The sequence below is a fragment of the Carex rostrata genome, chromosome 22, assembly GCF_964058835.1.
Source record: "Carex rostrata chromosome 22, lpCarRost1.2, whole genome shotgun sequence".
NCBI classification, from domain to species: Eukaryota; Viridiplantae; Streptophyta; class Magnoliopsida; order Poales; family Cyperaceae; genus Carex; species Carex rostrata.
This window is the reverse complement of record NC_135939.1, coordinates 6,807,063-6,830,173: the sequence shown is the minus strand read 5'-3', so window position 1 is coordinate 6,830,173 and position 23,111 is coordinate 6,807,063. Positions and strand designations below refer to the sequence as shown.

At 36.1% G+C, this 23,111-nt stretch overlaps 1 protein-coding gene and 1 long non-coding RNA gene across 2 annotated transcripts; one reads left to right on the top strand and one right to left on the bottom strand.

Moving 5' to 3' along the window:
- The first annotated feature begins 8,456 nt into the window (after positions 1–8,456).
- Positions 8,457–13,470, top strand: LOC144573884 (Protein phosphatase 2C family protein). The gene is made up of 4 exons (XM_078323661.1): positions 8,457–8,923; positions 9,793–10,160; positions 12,382–12,618; positions 12,926–13,470. The coding sequence occupies exons 1-4, from the start codon at positions 8,659–8,661 to the stop codon at positions 13,223–13,225; spliced, it is 1,170 nt and encodes a 389-aa protein (XP_078179787.1). The 5' UTR covers positions 8,457–8,658; the 3' UTR covers positions 13,226–13,470.
- Positions 13,066–13,963, bottom strand: LOC144573885 (uncharacterized). The gene is made up of 2 exons (XR_013518105.1): positions 13,896–13,963; positions 13,066–13,624 (listed from the first exon to the last, which is right to left on the bottom strand). It is a non-coding gene; the product is annotated as an uncharacterized LOC144573885 (long non-coding RNA).
- Positions 13,964–23,111: the final 9,148 nt, after the last annotated feature.

Here is a 23,111-nt window from a genome sequence, read left to right as displayed (position 1 = left end):
CTAAAATGACATTTCAGTTGCTATAAGTTTTGTAAAAAAGAAAAGTAATTATGTTGGTTTCATAATTTTTTTTTAATTATGGTTTTTAAATAAAATTCTTCTTAGAGATAATGACATCAAAGCAAACCATCCCCTTCCCAATATTCCTCGCCTCAGAAAAAAGATAACAAGGTATAAATGAAAGAAATGGTGTATATTGTGATGATGCATGGCATGGTTTAACTTGTTCTTGTCTTTTACTAAAATAAAGTGTTTAACAACAAGGTAGGTACTTTTCGTGAGAGAAAAAAGCGCATTTATGACGGCACTTCATCGTGAAAAGTACCGTCAGTAATAGAAAAAACACGTTTATGATGGTATTCCGTTGCGAAAAGTCATTTTTTACTCTCGCGAAAATTGCCAATCTTTTGTAGTATAAGTTTTTCTTTATTATATAAATTTCAGCTCACATTATTAATACGAACTTGTATGTCCTCAATTTATTTAAACATTTAAATTCGTTTACCTTGTTGGCAGACATATCATTGGACCGAGCTAACCATACGCAGCACGTGGTTAGAATTAATATTTCTAGGTCTGACAATTTAACAAATAAAAATAAAATGTAAGCCCATTACAACACCTTCACGTATCTACCAATAAATACAACAAATATAAACCCGTTAATCGACTGATTAGTTGTTGGCGGTGATTACATATTTTTTTCAATTAATCAGCCGATTATTTCTGATTATTTTCAATTAATTGTTTGACGGTATTATGTCCGTCCGACAAATACATACCGTTATTTACAACACTTATCACAACCAAAAACATATACCAAATACAACACAATCTCAAAATTCTTTTTATCTTAAATTCTTAACAGCAATAAACACTAAAGAAAACATAAATTTTTTTTTATAACCGTATAAACACACAAAACCCACTATAAATAAAATATTATAATCTATTTTAAATAAAAAAACGAACAAAATGACATACCGAAACAATATGAAATTTCACATTCAATAAAATTTTAAGAATTTACCAATTACATAAAGATAAAAACGGTGTGCTCAGCGGAGAAAAGAAAAAGGAAAAAAAAAAAAAACCTATCAAACTTAGCTGCCTCCTCTTCTCCACTCTATTCCGTTCCTTTCAACTCTTTCAGATTTTGTGTCTGCCATTGCGTGAATCTCCATGCCTCTTTCTTCTTTTCTAGAAGATACAAGTCAACAGTGGAAAGTTTCACAGCTCAAATGCGATTCGGGTAGAAGATTCAGAGACAATAGATAGATAATTTACGTTTATGTTTACATTTACATATTTTTCTTTCTTCTTTTCTAGAACCTAGCTCGGCTGGGAGCTACTTCTTTTTTTAGTTTTAATTTTTTATTTTATTTTCTTTCCACCCCCACTCACAGGTTTCCCTTCTAGAAACCTGTCATCCATGTAACCGATTATGGTTAATATAAATGAGGGCATGATCCTTATTGTTTCTCAAAAAAAAACTCTTTCAGATTTTATTCTCAATAACCGTTATTATTCTCTCTCTATCTCTATTTTCTTGAACGGAGAGGAGAATGAAGGAAAGAGGAGCGAGACGAACCAAGCGGAGCCAAAAGTGTTGTATTGCTCGAAGCGTATAGTCCTAATCTTGATTGAAGCGTGACAGTAAGTAGATCTGACCGTCAAACGAACGAGATAAGGATTTAAGTATTAGAGTGATTATAAATATATACAAGTACGATTAAAAGAGTAGATCTAAAAATTTAGAAGGTGATTATAAGTGATTAGAGTGATTTTGAAAAATAGAAAATTTCATGAAAATAAAGAAGTAAATTAAGAACTACATTCACTTAACTCGTTGTAATATGTTTTTTTTTATCAATGATATTATTAGTAGATATTAAAACCGCTAATTTTAAAAAAAAATTTGAAAGTTGGACGAAATTCTAAATTCGAGAGCGAAAACAAAATCGTACCAATTCATTATATTTTTATTATAAGATAATAAGAACATGGAATGGAGGCCGATCCAATAGATCTAAGAGCATCTACATCCCTAAAACTCAAAAGGATTTCTAAATAACTATTAACTACTTTTTAGAAATTATGGTATTTAAAGTTTTTAACTCTCACATCCCTGAAACTCATTTTAGAGTTTCTATTAAGCCACGTCAGCAACAAATTAAAAAGGAGAAACAATTTGAGCCAATCATTTGATCAATATGGAGTTTATAAACAGTTTCTTAATAAGAAACTTTTCTGCATAGTTTCTAAATAAGAAACTCTTCCACATCCCTGAAACTGGATTAGAAACTGCCACATCAGATTAGAAACTTTAATAGTTTCAGGGATGTAGATGCTCTAAGACATCCAATCTATATCAAATTTTGCGCGCACAAATTTTAATACATATTTTATGACTCCGATCAAGTATCAAATTGAATTTAATCTAATATATATATATATAGGGTCCGGCTAATTTGCTGCCGGCAGCATTTTAGCCGGAGGTGCTGCCACCTTTTTTTTATTTTGTGATGTCCAAACAACAAATCCAAACCGTTAGATGTTTAATCTATATTATAATCTACTTGGAGACCAAATTTTACATTTTTTGAAATTTTTTTACTATTTATTAAGCTAGTTTGAAAACCGCTGTTTTCAGTAAATTTCTGCAGCATTGAAATCAGCGGTTTTCAAACCAGCTTAATAAATAGTAAAAAAATTCCAAAAAATGTAAAATTTGGTCTCCAAGTAGATTATAGTATAGATTAAATATCTAACGGGTTGGATTTGTTATTTGGACATCACAAAATAAAAAAAAGACAGCAGCACCACCGGCAGAAATGCTGCCGGCAGCAAATTAGCCACAACCTATATATATATTTTGAGTAAAAGATCAGAGCCCTGTTTCATTACGAAACAAAGTTAAGTTACAAAACATAGGATACGATTTGCGGAGATATATGAGACAAGATAAACTCCAATATATCGTCACCCTAAACAATTTAATCCAATATCTTTAAACCGTGGAAGCGTATCTACCGCATCAGTCTAAACAAATCCAACCGAATGATATTTTTTTTCCGGCCAATCGTAAATGTATGAAGATCTTTAAGATTCGTACCAGATTATTTGAAATTAGTATAGGCTAAAACAAATAGCACAAATTTCTCATTATCTAACTAGGATATCTTATCTTATTGGATCTGAATTAATCCTTGAACCACACCCGATTCCATATAAACATTACATCAGTCTCGCTTAATTAAAGAAAAAGAAAAAGAAATAGAGAGGCGGCGCGTCCGCCCAAGTGTCGGCTGATAATTAAATGAATAAATTTAATTAATTAAGGCGAGGTTTTGACATTTGTGGATCCATTAAACGACCTCCATTACATAAAAATTTCCCCAACTTTATCCACATGTCGTTTGTCAACTCCTCTCCTCGTGCTTCCTTTATCCATCAAATGTGTTTATTACTTTATTATTGCCGCCGTTAGCAACCGATGGCTCAATCTGACCTGCGCAACTCAATTTCTTTTCTTCTTTTGTACCGATGCTGCCCTTTTGGTAGAATATGGAAAATAATCATATCATGACCCTTGTCATGTGATTCATCACTTGCTTTCCTTCCTCATCTTGGATACAAATCTAGCTGCTTTAATTCTTTGGAATCACAGAACTTGCTATTCTAAATCTATTCATTCATCTATTTAGAGATTCGTGCTTAAGAAATAAGTGATTTTGAAATTTGTGCATTCTAAAAAGTGAAAGGGTGGATTTGGAATCACAAGTCCTGCGATTCTTTTAGAACCACTGCACATTTATTCCCCCTCATCTTTGTTTAGGGGTCGCAATGAGTTGTCTCATTACGAGTTGGATCCAACTTGAATTCGTCACGAACTGGCTCGTCGGAGTCACGAGTGAGCTGACTTTAGAGGTCTGAGCTGAAATTTTAGTTTGAAATCGCCATGAGCTAGACCGAACTAGCTCGCGAGCTGACGAGTTGACTCATTGGATCTGACTGGATCTTATTTTAAAAAAATATATTAATTCTACAAACTTTTTTGACTGAGTTAAACAGTATAAAAAGCACACAAATTCATATAAATTTACAAATTGATATCTAGCCGAGTTACCTCGCGAGCTGGTGAGCAAACTACGCCCCAGCTTGAACTCGTTATTTTGAACTGAGCTAGTGGCGAGCTGACCCCTTAACAGCTCGGTTCAATAACAAGCAAATCAGATGCGAGCCACGATTAAGTCACGAGATACAAGCTTTTTTGCTACCCCTGACTTTAATCATGTTTACTTTTTTGACACGTAGGTAATGACGAAATACAGGAATATGAAATCTCATTCTCCGTTTGAAGCTTCTAACAAAAGAAACAAATTATGTATAAGCAAACTGGTTTATCAGGTGTGTTTTTGACCTATTAAGGAAATGTCAATTAAAGACTTGTCATGTGCTTAATCCTCAAGTAAACTCGACTATGCATTGACCTAATCCTGTTTAATTTCCTCTTCTTTTATCGCTCTTTGCCTTCATCCAAATACTATATGGATCGATGATGTCAGACATTATTTCAAAAATAAAGAAATCAAATTCATCACATTTTTTTTAATGTGATGTTTGGTGACGATGATTACAAAAATGTCAATAATTTATAAATAATTGTAAATTTTGTATAATTTTTTGTACAAGTGTAAATTTTATATAAATTTAGATTTATACAACCCGGTCAATTCAAGCTATGCATCACCGATTTACCAATATTTCTTTTGGTATTGTGATAAGGAATTGCTTCAAGTCTTCTTATCAAAGGATAAGATCGCTGCCTCGGTCTTGAAACACATCAACGTATATATATCCATTTAATTAAGCCTTACTATATATTAGATACCTAGCTTTCTTAACACGTGATCTTATTGATACAATGGTTTCAAATGGTTTCAGGCTTGTAATAAAGGAATGCGTCAACTGAACAAGTAAGACTTAGGTGCTATGGATAGCATAAGGTCTTTTGTGCTATGACTTATAAAAAATGTATTGTATAAATTTCAAATTTCAATCTATGCAGCGCTCAGTAAATTAGTTATACAATAAATTTGTAGGATATTAATTTTTACTATTTTTTATAATTATAAAAGATGGTAAAAAAATGACTTAAAAATTAGGGAATATTTCATATATACCACTCAAAAACTGTGAAATTACGTATTTATCATCCAAATTTCTATAATTACATATTTACCATCTAAAAATCTAATAACTCATTTATTTACCCAATTAATCAAAAAATGAGATTAATTAAGTTTAAGATTATATAAAATATAATTAATAAATTATTTAGTCTCTTCTCATTCTTTGCCCCTTCCTCTTCTGTGTACAGATTTATCTCCTGTCTTTTTTGACGTAACTTTCCATTTTCGCTGAAATTCTCTCCTCATCTCTGAATATTGTCAATTTCCTTCCGCTCTCTCTTCACTTCTCCACTTCTGAAGCAGATGATGGAGTCCGAATTGATTATGGTCTGGTTGCTCTTCCGCTCCGCTCGCTTTCGTTTCCTTTCCTTTCCTAGCTTTAACGAAAGTCTATTCTCCTTTACTGGAGCATGGCCTTATCCTATTCCAACTAAATAATTGTTATAATGGATAATTATTTTATTCGTAGAGTATAGGTCAATATTCCTAAACGACCGGTTCTGAAGATTTATTCGTGGAAACACGTTTCTTCTCAGCATATCGTATTTGATTCCATATTCTTTTCTTTTTTTTTTATTATTGCATTGCCATTTTTGATTAATGACCAAAGCTTTTGTACGAGAGAGTCGATATGGATGCTTGATTGATGCACCAAAAAATTAAAAAGAAAATCAAGCTTTATTTCATTTTTAAGATCTAGCATATTTTGAGAATTTTGAATTTTAGATCATACTTCTTTTTTTGGATAAAAATATCTGTAGGCTATCATTAAACTTAAAGTTTATATTACAAAAGGGATGGAGTTTTTGTCTAAAGGGCTTTAGATAAAACTTCATCCAAAGTCAGTTTTAAACCGTCCGATCTGTGTTAAAATTTACAAGGATAGTTTAAATTTACGGAGCCATTCAGAGTTATTTAAGTTTTAAATATGTTGACACTAATTTTAAAGCAAATCAAACGGTAAGACCTAAGTTTGAATGAGATTCAGTCCAAAGCCCTTTGGACAAAATTCAATTCCTTACAAAAGAGATGTTGTACTGGTAGTAACGTACATATACATAGACAAAAAAATATTAAAACTGGTACGTTATTTCGATTTCAACCGTTGATCTTCATAGAGATTCGTGCATAAAAACATTCTTTCTTAAAATTCACATATGAAAAAATTTGAACGGTTGAGATCGGAATAACAGAGTCCTGTTATTCCTTTAGAATAACAGCCGTTCTTTTAGAATAACAACATATTTATTTCTCACAGATTGGGGGAAAGCAACTTCACGTTTTAACTTCATAACTGAAATGACATTTTATATTTATTAATCTTTATCGGATTGGTTTTAGTCAAGATTTTGTCAATATTAATGATTAATCAGTCTGGGTAAATTTCGAGGCAGTTTACATTTCGTAGAAACATCTAGTAGTAAAGTTAGCTGCATTACTTCTCTTCCTAAATAATTAATTAGGACCATCATTTTAACATTTTTTTTTTTTAAACCAATAGCTATGAAACCAACAAGTCCTCTTTAGAAAATATATTTTTCTTTCCCGACTTTAATTTCATCTCTCGATCAATCTCTCACGCGTTTTTTGCCAATCTCCTTTTCTTTTCCGACATACAAAGTACCAGCCTAAGTTTCTTACAGTATTTTTTTTTTATTATATTCACTTTATTATTTTACTATATTCCTAACAATATAATTAGCTATAGAGAGGGTTCAAATGCACCCAAATTTTTGTGCACCCAAATGCACTCTATTCTTTTTCTTTGTTTTCAAAGTCCGAATAGTCAATCCGAACCGTTAGATGCGATCTACATATTAAGATGTGCTTGGAGACCAAATTTTACATTTTTTGGAATTTTTTTACTATTTATTAAAGCACTTTGAAAATCGCTGATCCAATGGTCCAGAAAATGTAAAATCAGCGATTTTCAAAGTGGCTTAATAAATAGTAAAAAATTCCAAAAAATGTAAAATTTGATCTCCAAACACATCTTAATATGTAGATCGCATCTAACGGTTCGGATTGACAATTCGGACTTTGAAAACGGAGAAAAAGAATTTGAAAGATATGGTGCATTTGGGTGCACAAAAACTTGGGTGCATTTGAACCGTCCTCTTAGCTATATACATACTTTAATTGTATAAATATTTGGCTATATACTGATTGAGCACATGAATTTCAAGTGAGGTGTGAGGAAATATAAGAGTACAGAATATTTAGTATTATTAAAATTCCTACTTGATATTGCATTGATAAGAATATCTTAGAAAATATACAAAAAAAAACATTAATAAAAGGACATTCACACACACCATGGTAAGAAATTATCTGAATTCTCAATATTGTAGGATGCTCTTAAAATAGCTGAAAATATAATGATATTTTTTTATTCATATAAATTATTAAATACAGACGTATGGAAATAAAAAGAGTGCTTCGAGATCTGACTCAATGGTCAATACCCAAATATTATATTTTTTTTAGAATCATTTGTGAACCAGAGCTTGATTCTCCTCTAATTGAACGGCCCGGATCCAAATAGAAAAAAACATTAATCTGAATCATTAAATCCGATCTATAATATTTGAATCGGACTAAATAAACCTGATCTATCTATATTTATTGAAATAAGACACTTTTTTTTATTTCCGTACGTCTAATATTAATAATTTCTACTTATAAAATTTTTTTCAAATATAATGCCCCACAAATGTAATTTGTGTCTCTAGCCCATTTCTTTCGGAGCCTGTTACTTTCCATTCAGACGCCAGATCGTGACCGTCCATTTTCTTTGACCGAAAGCTGAATCCTTTTAACATTATTTATTATTAATTAATTAATTAATTAATTATTAGTTATTTGTAAAATTTACTGTTTAGTATTTCGAGTACGTGGAAAGCAACGCGTAATACATACTGAAAAATTATATTTACAATTTAACATACAGCTGTAATATTCGAAGAATTATGGTCACGTACTCACGTTAATTCTTTTTAATTAGAAGGACTATTTCATAATAATTTCTGTCTCTAGAAGATTTTCTTCCGAATTTTACGAGATAAACAGCTATTTACAGGGTAATTTCGCAAAATATCCAAGTACTTTTCATACTTGCAAAAGATATTCTATGCTCACCTCTCTGCCTCTTCTCATCTGCCCTTTGACCTTGTAGCATCTACCTAACGGGTTATAATATAATATAATTACCAACCCGCAATACTAATATTTATGTATTTATAACCATACAGAGTTAGGCATTCATCACTCGTTCCTTACGCTTTTCGTTTCCTTTTTCTTTCCCCAACCCTTGGTTTTATTCCCTCATTTTCATTTCGAACTTCCTCAGAAAATACGAGAACTCTCGTTCCTCTCTCTCTCTCTCTCTCTCTCTCTCAGCAACTCAGCCTCGCTAGTTTCCGATTACAGACGAAAAGGAAGGTCGAAGCGAAGGAAAGCGGAGATGTTGCTTCGAACCATGATGAGGCCGATGGAGAGATGCCTGGGCATGAGGCTCGGCGGCAGCGATGTGCTGATGTGGCAGGCGGAGCTGAAGCCACACGCCACTGGCGATTTCTCAATTGCTGTGGTACAAGCGAACAATTCGCTTGAGGATCAAGGTCAGGTAGTGACGTCACCGTCCGCAACCTTTGTCGGGGTGTACGATGGCCATGGGGGACCCGAGGCATCTCGATTCGTCTCCTCTCGTCTCTTTCCTCATCTCCATGGTAAGTATTTGATTAAGAGCGTAGCTTTTTCTCTTTGATTTTATTTTGCGTTGAATTGGTCGGTGAAGTCAATTCTTGGATTTGAGATTTCATCGAATGGGATTTGATAGCTGGAAAACGGAAGGCGCAGTGTAATTTGGGGTTTTGCCAGGTAATTTTCATGTAGAGGCTCAGCTGCGGGTCTTGATCCAATGGCAAGTTTAGAATTCTGGTGGTTTGACATGAAAAGCACTACATAGTGGACATATATCTTTGTCTACTGGTAATAATAATTTCAGTTTCAGAAATGATGGGAAGAATCAAGGGATTAAAGGCTAATTTAGTTGATTCAGTAAGGAATGCATAGTGGACATATATCTATCTTTGTCTACTTGATCTGACATAATTGGGGTACAGACAAAAGTAGTTTCTCTTCCATTGGAATGGATAAACAAATTTTGTCTCTACTTTTCTTGTATCTTGCTTAATTTTGTCATAAAAAACCCTCAAGAATAGCTAAGAAATTCAAATTCTTGGGTTTAATATGTCTTGTTTTATGTAGTTCTTCAATTTCTTTCAATATCGATTAGTATGAAAGAAAGAAGCAAAGGTATAACCTCTCAATTTTCCTCTGCAACAGAAGACTGAATGATAGCTGATCTGTACAGACAGGGCAGCATTCTGTCAGTTGATTGATCTCATTATCGCCTCTATTGCAATTCTACTAATTATCTTTATACTAGTTAACCCACATTAGATGCATAGATATTTCCCAAACGATAGAGAGTAAGCTCATGTACTAAAAGTTTGGTACTGTTAAAAGAGCTCTTACTTTGATTTTTGTATTAAAAATCAAAGAATATTCTTGACATCTATTTGTTATCATACAGAATTTGCATCAAAACAAGGGGGATTATCAAGTGATGTAATAAAAAAGGCATTTGAGTCAACCGAAGAAGAATTCCTCCATTTGGTCAAGCTTTCATGGCTCTCCCGGCCGAAAATAGCCTCGGTTGGGTCATGCTGTTTGGTTGGGGCTATTACTGATGATACCCTTTATGTAGCCAACTGTGGGGATTCTAGAGCTGTGCTGGGAAAGAGGGGCTCAGATGGTAGAAGGGTTGTGGCAGAGAGATTGTCAACTGATCATAATGCAGCCGCAGAGGAGGTCAGAAAGGAATTGACTGCATTGCATCCAGATGACAGCCATATCGTGGTTCATACTAGAGGAGTTTGGCGAGTTAAGGGCATTATCCAGGTACATTTTTAACTTTTACTTGGTAATTTTCTTTAAAGGATGTTGGTATAGCTAACTGGATCTTTTAATTTGGTAGTGGCTTAACCTTGTGGCCATAACTGAAGTTAAACTATGCAAAACGTCAAAATATTAAATGCAACCCTTTCAAGTATCAAACATTTAAAGTGAGAATAGGGAAAATGGGAGAAGTTTCTCGAATTTTTCTGGGAGATACTTGTATTTAGGTTTTGCAGCCGTAATGTAAGTCTTAATATGCAAAACCTCTATATATTGCATGCAACCTTTGAAAATTATCAAAAAAAATGGTATAGGAAAGTTGAGGTAAGTTTCTCAAATTTTGCACGAATTCCTTGTAAATCTTAGGTTCTGCAGGGAAGTCCTGTTATTAGAAAAATCTTCTTTCCTTTTGGTTGAGCAATCTATGCTACTAATTACCTATTACTATCGAGTACCGTACTTCCACAGTTAGCAATCTTTTCATATATCCTCTTTTTGAACTATTCTAAGTGATCATACTTTATTCAGTTTATAGTTTTAAGAGTTAGTATTGCTTACAAGCCTTCTGGCTTTGTGATTTTGTTTGCATCTGGATAGAGAGAAATTTATTTAAATGTTGGTCCCTAGTCAAAGAATTTCATTTGTCGAACAAACTGTTTGCTTTTTGTCATTTTTTGTAGCTTTACATGTGGCCTAAAGCAATATCTTATTCTTGGAATTATTCCTCGAGATTTATTCCTCGAGATTTATTCCTCATCTCGATATAATCCTTTTGTATGTGGTCACGTTTCTTGGAGTGCTCCTTTTGGAATAATTATGTCCCCTAGTGATCTTCCCTGAGACGCTGTTCAGTTGGGGACTAGAAAAGTTGGAATAGGTGCCTTAATTCTGCTGTTAGAGGAGTTGTTGTTAGGAAAAATTAAGAAAAAAGTAAGATATTCTGGATGGAAGCTTATGGCCAGGAAGCAGTCATTCTCTTCATGTCAAAAATTATACTTTTTGTTTGTTAGGATTAAGGGGGGAATATGCCTGCCTAATATTTGAACGAAACACTAGTTGAAAAAGGTATATGTGATTAAAATATTTATGTGAGTGTCATATTCTTTTGTAAAGTAGGAAGTGGCAACCACAACTAATAAAGCATATGCTGCAAGGATTTTGGCAATTTGTGTTATATAAAATATCTCCTTTAACGTAGCTCCTGAGTTTCAGTATTATCATGTAATATGAGTTGCACTTTAGATAAAGCAACTTGAAACCTTTATTTAGGAGAATTTGTTCCCTCTCGTGCTAAGTGGTTGAAGAATTTTGTAATTCTCATCTCATCTTTTTGTTTCATATATTGTCCCTGCATGTGGTTACACACATTACTAGATCAAATCACTTTGAACTTTATGGCATGTTATGATGTGTCAGGCATTGAGAGGTTATGTACCGAATGGATACTGCTCTTTAAACATAATATTATATTGGAAATGTTAAGATAGATGCACCCACAAGCAGAGAGGGAGGAGTTTCAATGAGAATATCAGGACTTCTTCCCAACTCCTCAACTAAATACTAGGGTGCGTTTGGATGCTCAGAGAATAGAGCTATTCTCAGAGCAGGGTCATCCAAACGTGAAACTAAAATTAAGAATAGCGTAAGATTAGCTCTATTCCGCTATTCCGTGAAAACGTTGGGTTAGCGATTTAGCACCCGCTGGCCTTTGCTATTCCTAACATACAATCCAAACAACATTTCTACTAATCCGGAATAGCCAAAGTTAGTGCTATTCTTGAATCTCTTGGTTTAGCACTATTCTCAATCACTAACCCAAAAATCGCTATTCTTGCACTAATCCTTGCACGATCCAAACGCAAGAGAAATACCAATATGTAATGTTTAATTTTGGAGTCATTCTTTTGTGAAGCAAGTTAAGACAGAAACTATTTTTTGAAAAGCAAGGTCTTAGAGCAATTTGGGACTTACATCATGTTGGTGTGACTCGTAACTTACATTTCTCTTGTTACATTTAAAAGACATCATTTTTTGTTGTTTAGAGTCATTCTATTTTTGAGTGATAAGCTATTCCATGTCTCATCATGTCACACCATGTCATCTTTTCTTTTGTTATTAGTTACACAATAATAAGCATGGACATCCACTTTACTACAAGAGGCTAATTAATTGAAAGACATGTTTGTAACCACAGAAAAGCTAACCACTGCTATGACTTGTGTAGGTATCAAGGTCAATTGGGGATGTATACCTGAAGAAACCAGAGTACAGCAAGGATCCTCTGTTCCAGCAGTTTGTCTCTCCAGTGACATTGAAACGTCCAGTTATGACAGCGGAGCCTCAGATACGGGTTCGCAAACTCAAGCCCCAAGACCGATTTGTCATATTTGCATCTGACGGCTTATGGGAGCACTTGACTGATCAAGCTGCTGTTGAAATTGTCTTCAAGAATCCCAGATCGGTAAGATTCTAAGCTTATTTTATTGTTGTGAATGTAATAAGATCATGAGAGGTTGGCAGCTATGCTTGTCAGAAAAAAAGGAAAATTAAGTAATATCTCATACAAACCAAAATAACATGATTATTGTTCTCCATACCTGGGTCAGTATTGGAAAGAGAGAGGCCCTAGTAACCTTTGTTCTTCATCAATGAAGAACAAAATATGGTATTTTGTGCCCTTATATTATAGGCTTAGCCTAGGATGCAAGTAAAAGCTATGGTACCTAAGGGATTTAATGGTCATAATTTTTTTTTTTTTAATTTTGTAGGGAATTGCAAAGAAATTAGTGAAGGCTGCTCTTACTGAGGCAGCTAAGAAAAGAGAAATGAGATATGAAGACTTGAGACACATAAAGAAAGGTGTGAGGCGGCATTTTCATGACGACATAACTGTGGTGGTCATATATCTGGATCAGCAGAGATCAAAAGCCCGATTGTCAGACAGCAAGTACCTCTTCACCAATGCACCACCCGATATCTTTTCACACAACTCTGATGAGTCAGGCATGCTTCAGCCGAAAAAGGAAGCTTCTTGGGACTTGTTTCACTCGTCATCGAGTCGGAACTAACATTGCATATATATGCATTGTTTTTATTGTCTAACAAGAAAAATGTTTAGGTTCAAATGTGATGCAAACAGCTTCGCTTTTGTACATAGGAGAAGGGGTTGTCCGAGAATTTTTTTTGACTTGGTAAAAATCTTTGTTTATTATTTTGGCGAGTTGGAATGTTTAATTTTTTAATTTTTTTTTCATTTTGTATAAAAGCAGATTTATAGAACGTGATTGGTATAATTAGAGTATGTTTATGTTTCTTTTCTTCTTTGTACCTATTATTTTGCTCTTCTGTTATGTTAAAGGCGCCATGTTATAGAAAAATGCTAAAGCTAGAGAGAATAACGGAGCTATCTATCTTTTTACAAATATCTGGTATCACATTGATCTGATTTGAGGTTTCAGTTGCCTTTCCTATTAGTTGGGGTGCAAACGGGTCGCATATTATCCGACCGTATCTGCATCCGTATCTAAAAATTAGATGCGTATATTCGTATCCGAATAGTAGATATATATCATATAGTTTATCATAAATTATGAAATATTTATGTATATATCTATGGATATTAGATATTTGATCTGTATCCGTATGTATCCATCTAATATTTGATATGTTTCCATATCTATAAATTAAAAGTGGATACGGATATGATTTAACCACTATCCGATCCGTTTTCACCCCTACCTATTAGTGCCTTCATTATTTTGAAATTTCAGTACTCTCAAATCCCAAGCTCGAATGTCAAATTAGACTATTGTAATATTTCAATTGGAATATAAATGGTGTCTAAATTTTACTTTTTTTATATAAAAAAAAGTCATTGCGATCTAAGTGCTGCGTGAGAAAAGTAATTCTTTCGCTCCTACACGAAATACAGTAAGTAGATTAGATCAGGAGGCTCAATTTCTGTATAGCCCTTCAGGCCTTACGCAGCTGAGCTCCGCTAGCGTCACGTCACGCGGCTATTCTACTGGCGTCGTGATCGTGATGGCAACATTTGCGGGCCTACGACTAAGACCCTTGATTTCTTGCGTCTACCGTACGTAGCAAAGAGTAAATTATAACCCATGTGATATGAACACGGATAGTCGGATACGGATTTCCGACACAGATAGAGACACCACACGGTATGTTCATTTGACTGCCAGAGCTAAAGTGGAAAAAAAAAAGTGTCGTGTCATACCGTATCACAACTAACACGACTTAGTTTCGTGTCATGTTATGACCAAGTTAATTTTTCACGTGTTATGCCGTGTTGTGTCTAAAATATCAAAGAGTGGTCACGGCACGCGAATGATCACGCCACGTGAGTCACGCTGTGCTCAAACGTGCTGGGACCAAACGTGTTTCGCATGACTCACGTGATAATTTAATCATAATTTAAGATAGTTTATTCAAGATTCATCATCTAATCAATATCTAATGGTCCTAATGACACGTGACTCGCGTGACTACGTGCCGTGCCGAGCCGTGTCAAAGTTTCAAATGATAGTCATGACAGGCGAATGGTAACGATATAGAACACGCGAATCACAGTACGTAACTAACACACGTGCCGTTCCGTGACGGAACCGGTTCTGCCGTGCCATTTTTCCCGCTCTAGCCAGAGCTCAGAGATCAATGAAAATTTCAGTGCAAGGAGAGAAAATAAAGAGGCGAAATGGACCTGGCCCAAGCCTTGTTACAACTTTAATATTTTGTTTGGTTAATGGACTTGGGCCTTGTAAAGAATAGGCTTAAGCCTTAATTAAGGTGTGTTCGGGTAGCACGGAATAATAGGGGAAAGTAATTCAATTTCTTTCTATAACAAATCAACCAACACTTTTGAAAGTAAATCTCATTGGTGAATTTCCATTGAATTTTCTTCACTGGGAAAGTGGGAATCCGAACAGGTACTTTGGTTGAAGAAAAAGAAAAGCACGAAGAGGTTGCGTCTCAGCAGCGGCTTGGAATCCTATCAATAGCAACAAATTATGATTTAGGTTTAACAAACGGAAATAAACTGATCTACCGTTTCTTATTTCCTTTAAATCCAGAAACTTCTATTGTTTGAGCGATACTTTTATTTACATTAATTTCTTACAATTTCTTCTAAATTTTACAAGTTATGTTCTATTACATTTAGGGCTGCACAAAAAAGTACGTAGTTCGTGATTCGATTTGAGTTTGATTCGGAAAAAATTCGTAATTAAACAGATCAAACCAGTTCGGTTCGAATCTTATTCAAACTCAAACTCAAACTGGGTATAGTTTGCAACGAGCTTAGATCGCAATTGCAGAATATAACAGAAAGAAATGAACTTGAGTAAAGAGAATAAGTAATTTGGGATAAAACGAAGGTGCTGACAAGCAACCAACGTACGAATGCTCAAAGCAATTCGCCTAATTCATTATCAAAATTCGTAAACCAACTCCACAGTAGTCTTTGCCTTATATAGGCGATGCAAAATGTAAAGAAAAGTAATCTAAACAGGTACAGGAAATGCAAAATCAATTTACTGTTGCCATGTCAGCGATAAGCGCCAATCTGGCATAACAGACTACTAACAAACTCTGAAAGTGTCGATGAATTGTTTGCTTATTCCTCTTCTCCTGTCTTCTCTCCAGTACCTCTATGTATTTGTTTGAGCGGGACCCAACTGTCATGTTTAATGAAGTCCAACACAACAGCTCCTTCTCTGAATAGCTGGGACCTACTGTCAGTGTTGCCTCTTTCTAAATTCGCCTGCCCTGACTTCTTGACCCTGCTGCCCGACCCATCATCTTCTTCAATTAACTTGGTCATCCCCAATTCAATATCACCTCGTTGCATTCCTCCCCCCTTAATGAAATTCGTGTCCTCACGAATAAAATCAGGAAATCTTTGAACAATCTCTTCATAATCCTCCCATGTGGCATCATCAGGCGACTGATTTTTCCATTGTATCAACAGTTGCGAAGCTGCCGCATTTCGGCGCTTGACCATTCTGCGATCTAACACCAGGTGAGGGGTCGGTACCACAATAGTTCCTGGTCCCAATACTGGTAGTTCTGGCGAAGGGACTTGTGCATCTCCTAACTTGGCTTTGAGTTGCGAAACATGAAATACCGGGTGAATTAACGAGTCAGGAGGTAGATTGAGCTTGTAGGCTACAGAACCCACACATTTGAGGATTTCAAAAGGGCCATAATACTTGGGACTGAGTTTCGGATTGCGCAACCCTCCTACTGAAATTTGGCGGTATGGTTGTAATTTCAGGTAAACCCAGTCTCCCTTTTCGAATTTCCTCTCGCTTCTGTGTTTATCTGCATTCCTTTTCATTCGCTCTTGTGCTTTTCTCAAGTTGAGTTTTAACTGAGCCAGAGCCTCTTGCCTGTCCTTTAGAAACACATTGACGGATTCCACTTGACTTCTTGGAGCACTGCTTAGAGCGAGTTGTGGTGGTGGATACCCGTAGAGGGCCTCGAAAGGTGACACCTTTATTGCACTATGCCAATTTGAATTGTACCACCACTCTGCTAGTGGTAAGTACTGTGCCCATTTGGTTTGTTTATCATATACCATGCTTCTAAGGTACTGTTCTAAACATTGGTTTACTTTTTCCGTTTGACCGTCAGATTGGGGATGGTAAGATGTACCCATATTCAGTTGCACTTCTAGTTTGGTCATCAGTTCTTTCCAGAAACGACTGGTGAAAATTGGGTCACGGTCTGACACAATTGTGAGGGGTAGCCCGTGTAATTTATAGACAACCTCCATAAAAGCTTGGGCTACTGTGGAGGCAGTAAAAGGATGGGCAAGACCAATGAAATGGGCATACTTGGTCAAACGATCTACTACTACTAGAATCACCTCATAGCCTTTTGATTTTGGTAATCCGGTGATAAAGTCCATACCTATACTGCTCCATGCTTCACTTGGAATTGGCAAAGGTTGTAGTAATCCTGGGGAAGCTACATGCTCAGGTTTGTTGAGGTGGCAGTTCACACAAGCTTGGATGAATGCATGAACTGATTCTTTCATCTGAGGCCAGAAAAAATGTCTCTTGATCCTTTGATAGGTGGCGGTAATGCCAGAATGTCCCCCTAAACAAGAGTCATGCAATTCTCTCAAAATCTTTTGCCTCCATTCACCTTGATTTCCCACACAAATTCTACCCTTGTATCTAATTATTCCTTGAAACTCAGTTAAATGGTGTGGTATGAGCTGAGCACTTCCATCTTTTAGCTTCTTTTGTAAACCCTCAATCCAGCTATCATTTTCATAACTGTTCTTCACCTCTTGCACCCATTTAGGTACCAGTTCACTGACCACCTTAATCTCAGCTTCTTTTTTTCTCTTGTCTGATTGCTCCACACTAATTGTCTCAGTACCTCCTTCTACACCTCTTTCCTTTGTTTCAACACCATTTTCCCCATTTTTCCCTTCCTGCCTGGAGAGAGCGTCAGCTGCCTTGTTCTCAACTCCCTTCTTATACTCAATTCTATAGTTCAGCCCTAGCAATTTACTCAATCCTTTGTGCTGCATGGGTGTATTAATTCTCTGCTCTAACAGGTATTTCAAACTAATCTGGTCAGTCTTTATAATGAACTCACTTCCAAGAAGGTAATGTTTCCATTTGGTGACTGCAGTAAACAATGCCATCAGTTCTTTTTCGTAGGTGGAAAGGGCCTGATTCTTCACACCTAACTTTTTACTCATGAATGCTATTGGTCTTCTTCCTTGCATGAGAACTGCACCTATACCATCTTGACTGGCATCTGTTTCGACCACAAAAGGCTGTTGGAAATCAGGCAACTTGAGGACTGGGGATGTAACCATGGCCTTCTTTAAATGCTCAAAAGCTTGTTGTGCTGCTTCACTCCATCTGAAACAATTCTTTTTCAACAGATCAGTCAAAACCTTAGAGATTACTCCATATCCTTTAATGAATTTCCTATAGTACCCCGTTAACCCCAAAAAACCCCTTAGTCCTTTGACTGATTTTGGCACTGGCCAATCGACCATTGCCTTAATTTTCCTAGGATCAGTGGCTACCCCTTCTTTTGAGATTATATGACCCAAATACTCTATTTTGTGAACCCCAAACTCACACTTTGACTTTTTGCAAAATAATTGATTTTCTTGTAATTTTTGCAAAACAGCCTGGAGATGTAACACATGAGATTCTAAGTCCTTGCTATAAATCAATATGTCATCAAAAAAAACCAAAACAAATTTTCTCAAAAAAGGCTTGAATGTGTTGTTCATTAGAGCTTGAAATGTGGCAGGGGCATTGGTCAAGCCAAAAGGCATGACCTTGAACTCATAGAGGCCTTCATGGGTTTGGAAAGCGGTTTTTGGGATGTCTTCTTCAGCCATTCGGATTTGGTGGTAACCGGCTCTAAGGTCAAGTTTTGAGAAGAAGTGAGCATCATGCAATTCATCTAGTAGGTCATCAATGAGGGGAATTGGGAATTTATTTTTCACTGTTTCATCATTTAATTTTCTATAATCAATGCACAACCTCCAAGTGGAGTCTTTCTTTTTTACCAGCAATACCGGAGCAGAATAGGGACTGATACTTGGCTGAATAAAGGATTGGTGTAACAACTCTCTGATGATCGTTTCAATTTCATTTTTCTGGTGGTGAGAGAATCTGTATGGTCTGATGTTTATGGGTTGAGAACCAGCTTTGAGGATGATTTGATGGTCAACAGCTCTATGTGGTGGTAAGTTTATAGGTTCTGCAAACACATCTTGGAACTGATCAAGTACTGTTGCCAATGTGGGGTCTACAACTGCACAGCTCTTCTCACTTCCTTCCTCCAATTGGAATATTTGTGCAAGGTACACTTGATTACCTTTTTTCACTTCCCTCATCACATTAATTGTCCCTTCCAATACTTGGACTTCAGCCTCTACCTTATCAGATAATAAATTGACCCTTTTGCCCTTGTTTTCTACTACTACCAATCCCTTCTTTAGAATCAGCTCAATCTTATCCATTTCAGCTATCCAATCAATCCCCAACACTATATCATACCCCAGTACTTCCATCACTCTAAGATCAGCTTCAAATTGGTAACCTTGTATGCTGAATTGAACATCTCTGCATATTTTTTTGGAAGTCAATTTTTCTCCTCCTGCACTTCTGACTTTCAAGGTGGTTGCAGCTGCTGTATTCAAATTCAAGGTTTGAGCCAATGAGGGATTAATGAAAGAGTGAGATGCCCCAGTATCCACTAATAAACAGATTGAGATATTTGCAATTTTGGCCTTGTACTGTAATGTTTTACTGGTACTTCCTTTACCACTCAAAGTACCTATGATAACTTCTTCTTCCTCTCCTTCTAAGTTCTTCTCAACTCCCTCTCCTTGATCAGATATCTCCAACTGATACTGTGCATCTAGATCTACTTCTTCTTCCCCTTCCATGGTGTGTAACCCCTTGTTACATCTGTGACCTTGACTCCATTTTTCATTGCACCTAAAACACAACCCAAGGGCTCTCTTTTGATCTATGGTTAGATTTGAGTGTGGTTTGTTTGGTATGAATGGTTTTGTGTTGTTGACTTGTTCAAAATGCCTTTTATACCCTCCATCAGATGGTTTGGTCATGGTATTTTTATGGTTAGGTATGGGAGGAATTCTATGGCTGGGAGTGGATTGGGGTCTAAGAAATGTAGGCTTCTTGTCACTAGGTCCAATTGCGACCTCAATTTCTAATGCCAAATTAAAAGCTTCATTGAGGTTTTGAGGTTTGAACAGATGGATAGAGTTTTGAATTTCTTCCTTCAGTCCACACACAAAACTCCACACAAAAAAATACTCATGCTTGATACCAGTTTCAGCCAATAACCGAGCTTTAGCCCTTTGAAATTCCCTGACATACTCATCAACGGTACTCTCCTGTTTTACCATCTTGAATTGAATCACTGGGTTGACGTTGTTGCGCAATTTAAATCTCTCAAATACTGCATCTACTAAAACTGGCCAGGATGGATTCGGATTCTCTTCCCGATAACACTCATACCATTCTTCAGCATCACCAGTAAAGCTCAATGATGCCAATCTGGTTTTATAGTGCTCAGGAGTTTGATTTACCTCAAAATAAAGCTTACAACGTTCTAACCAACTAGCAGCTTTATTACCATCAAAAACCGGCATATCTACCCTTGGCATGAACACTCGTTGGTTGTACTGATCATGATACGTATTACCTTGTCTGTTCTCACCAGTAAAGAAAAAATCGTGGCCATGTGGTGGTTGTCTGACATCATCTCCTCCTCCCAAAGAGTGGTTAGATCGAGCTGTGTGACTGCCTTGCCCCACTTCAACTTGCCTCTCGGGCAAACGAGCCGCGATGTCACGTAGCAGCGTCTGAAGGCCGTTGACGGACTCTCTCAGCATGTCCGATTGGCCTCTCAGTTCAGCAATACCTGCCTCTGCACCTTGGAAACGGTGTTCAAGAGCAATAACATGATCGTCTCGTGTCTGAGATGTGGATTGAGAATCTCGAACTATTTGATTGAGCCTGTCGTTGAGTGCTATCAGATCCAGTGCCCCATCGTCAGACTGATCAACAACCTTCTTTGGCGGCATCGCAACTAAGAACTAGCTTCCCAGATGTGAATCGGAGGCTCTGATACCACAACTGCAACGAGCTTAGATCGCAATTGCAGAATATAACAGAAAGAAATGAACTTGAGTAAAGAGAATAAGTAATTTGGGATAAAACGAAGGTGCTGACAAGCAACCAACGTACGAATGCTCAAAGCAATTCGCCTAATTCATTATCAAAATTCGTAAACCAACTCCACAGTAGTCTTTGCCTTATATAGGCGATGCAAAATGTAAAGAAAAGTAATCTAAACAGGTACAGGAAATGCAAAATCAATTTACTGTTGCCATGTCAGCGATAAGCGCCAATCTGGCATAACAGACTACTAACAAACTCTGAAAGTGTCGATGAATTGTTTGCTTATTCCTCTTCTCCTGTCTTCTCTCCAGTACCTCTATGTATTTGTTTGAGCGGGACCCAACTGTCATGTTTAATGAAGTCCAACACAACAGCTCCTTCTCTGAATAGCTGGGACCTACTGTCAGTGTTGCCTCTTTCTAAATTCGCCTGCCCTGACTTCTTGACCCTGCTGCCCGACCCATCATCTTCTTCAATTAACTTGGTCATCCCCAATTCAATATCACCTCGTTGCATAGTTCGTTCGAAATTGGTTTGTGAACTATTTAAATTTAAATCTCAAATAATGCAACTAATGACTTCAATCATCAATATTTAATAATGCAGGAACCAAACTTATATCAGAGCTCAAAATTGTTAATATAATGTTAACTTATAATAGAAAATTGCTTCAACAGAGTAACAAATTAACAATGGAAATAAGTTCCATTTGACTAGATCAATGCCGTGATTTTAATTAATCCAGTAGTGTAAAAGGTAAGAGAATTGTGGACTGGCTCATAATTCATCAGTGTGAATTCGTGAAAGATAAAAGGTAAAAGGAAACTTCATGAATTTTGTTCCACGTGAAGAAAACTAATGCATAAACTATTGGTGGCTGCCAAAAAAAATCTGTAGTTCGTGATTCGATTAACTTCAATCCGATTCGAAAAAAAAATCACAATTAATTCGTTCGATTGAAATTCGTTCTTAAACAGACCAAACCAGTTCAGTTCAAATCTTATTCAAACTCAAATTCAAACTGGAATAAGTTTGATTTGGTTCGATTCGTTTGCAGCCCTAATTACATTTCATACCCAATTTACAAATTTTGTTATCAGAATCTCAGTGGATCAGGAGAGGAGAGAAATTTCCTGACAACCCGGTTCAGCGAATCACTTGTCCCATAATAAAATGCTTTGCTTCACACAGCAGCAATTCCAGACTGTTAACATAATCTACGATATTTAGTGCACAATCCATATCTACTTCCAATGTTTTTGTTTACCTCTTTCCTGGTTTCCATTTAGAGCGCGTCATAACAGCCCAACTGAATCAACAAATTTTTTTTTTTTTTTTTGGGGGGGGGGGGGGGTGTTTAACAATCCGTACATATTTGTATTAATGAGGACAAAATCCGATTACATTCATTAATTTGTACTAGTATATAAGCATACATATAGCAGCTGTACCAATACATAAAATATTACAACTGGAATCTCTTTTATAAAACTACACAAGAGAAAACAGAAAAACAGAATCGTGCTTTGATTAAAAAAAAGGTGAGCCTTCGGTCGTCGTGTTCAAATTGGTAGATAGTGAGTCTGTATAGTTTTCTGTGCTTGTGTTAAGATTAATAAGTAGTGAGCCGGGTTAGATTTGTGCTAAGATTCGTGCTTGTGCTAAGATGAGTCGGGATCCAGGAGAGTCTTTGTTGTTAGATTAGATATGTGCATGATTTAATAAAATTGAAACACGATAAGACAGGAAAGGTCAATAGGAAGAATAAGAAGAGGAAAAAGATAGGAAGAACGAAGGAGGGTGGAGAAAAAGGTGAGAAGGAGATAACATCAGTGTATCATCATTATCACCAGGGGTGGATCTACTGTAGCACAGGGGGGGTCAGCTGCCCCCCACTGGATTTTCAAAAATAGTGCTAAAAATCTGCTTTTCGGACCTCTGCCCCTCCCTGGAATTCAAATTGCCCCCCTGTAGTCCATTTTGGAATTCTAATAGACAGAACGGAGCCCATATAAACTCTGAGCGAAACAAATTAGCGGAGCCCAAATAGGCGCTGATCCCAAATAGCGAAAATTAGTTGAACCAAAATGTTTTTATTTTTTTATTTTTTTTTTTTAATTCAAAGGCAAAGGCTGCCAAGTTGAACCAAAATGTTGATTTCAAATTTCCTATAAATGTTGAATTGTTGATTTTTTTCAAGTAATTTAGGATTTTTATTATATTGATTGGTAATTTTTTT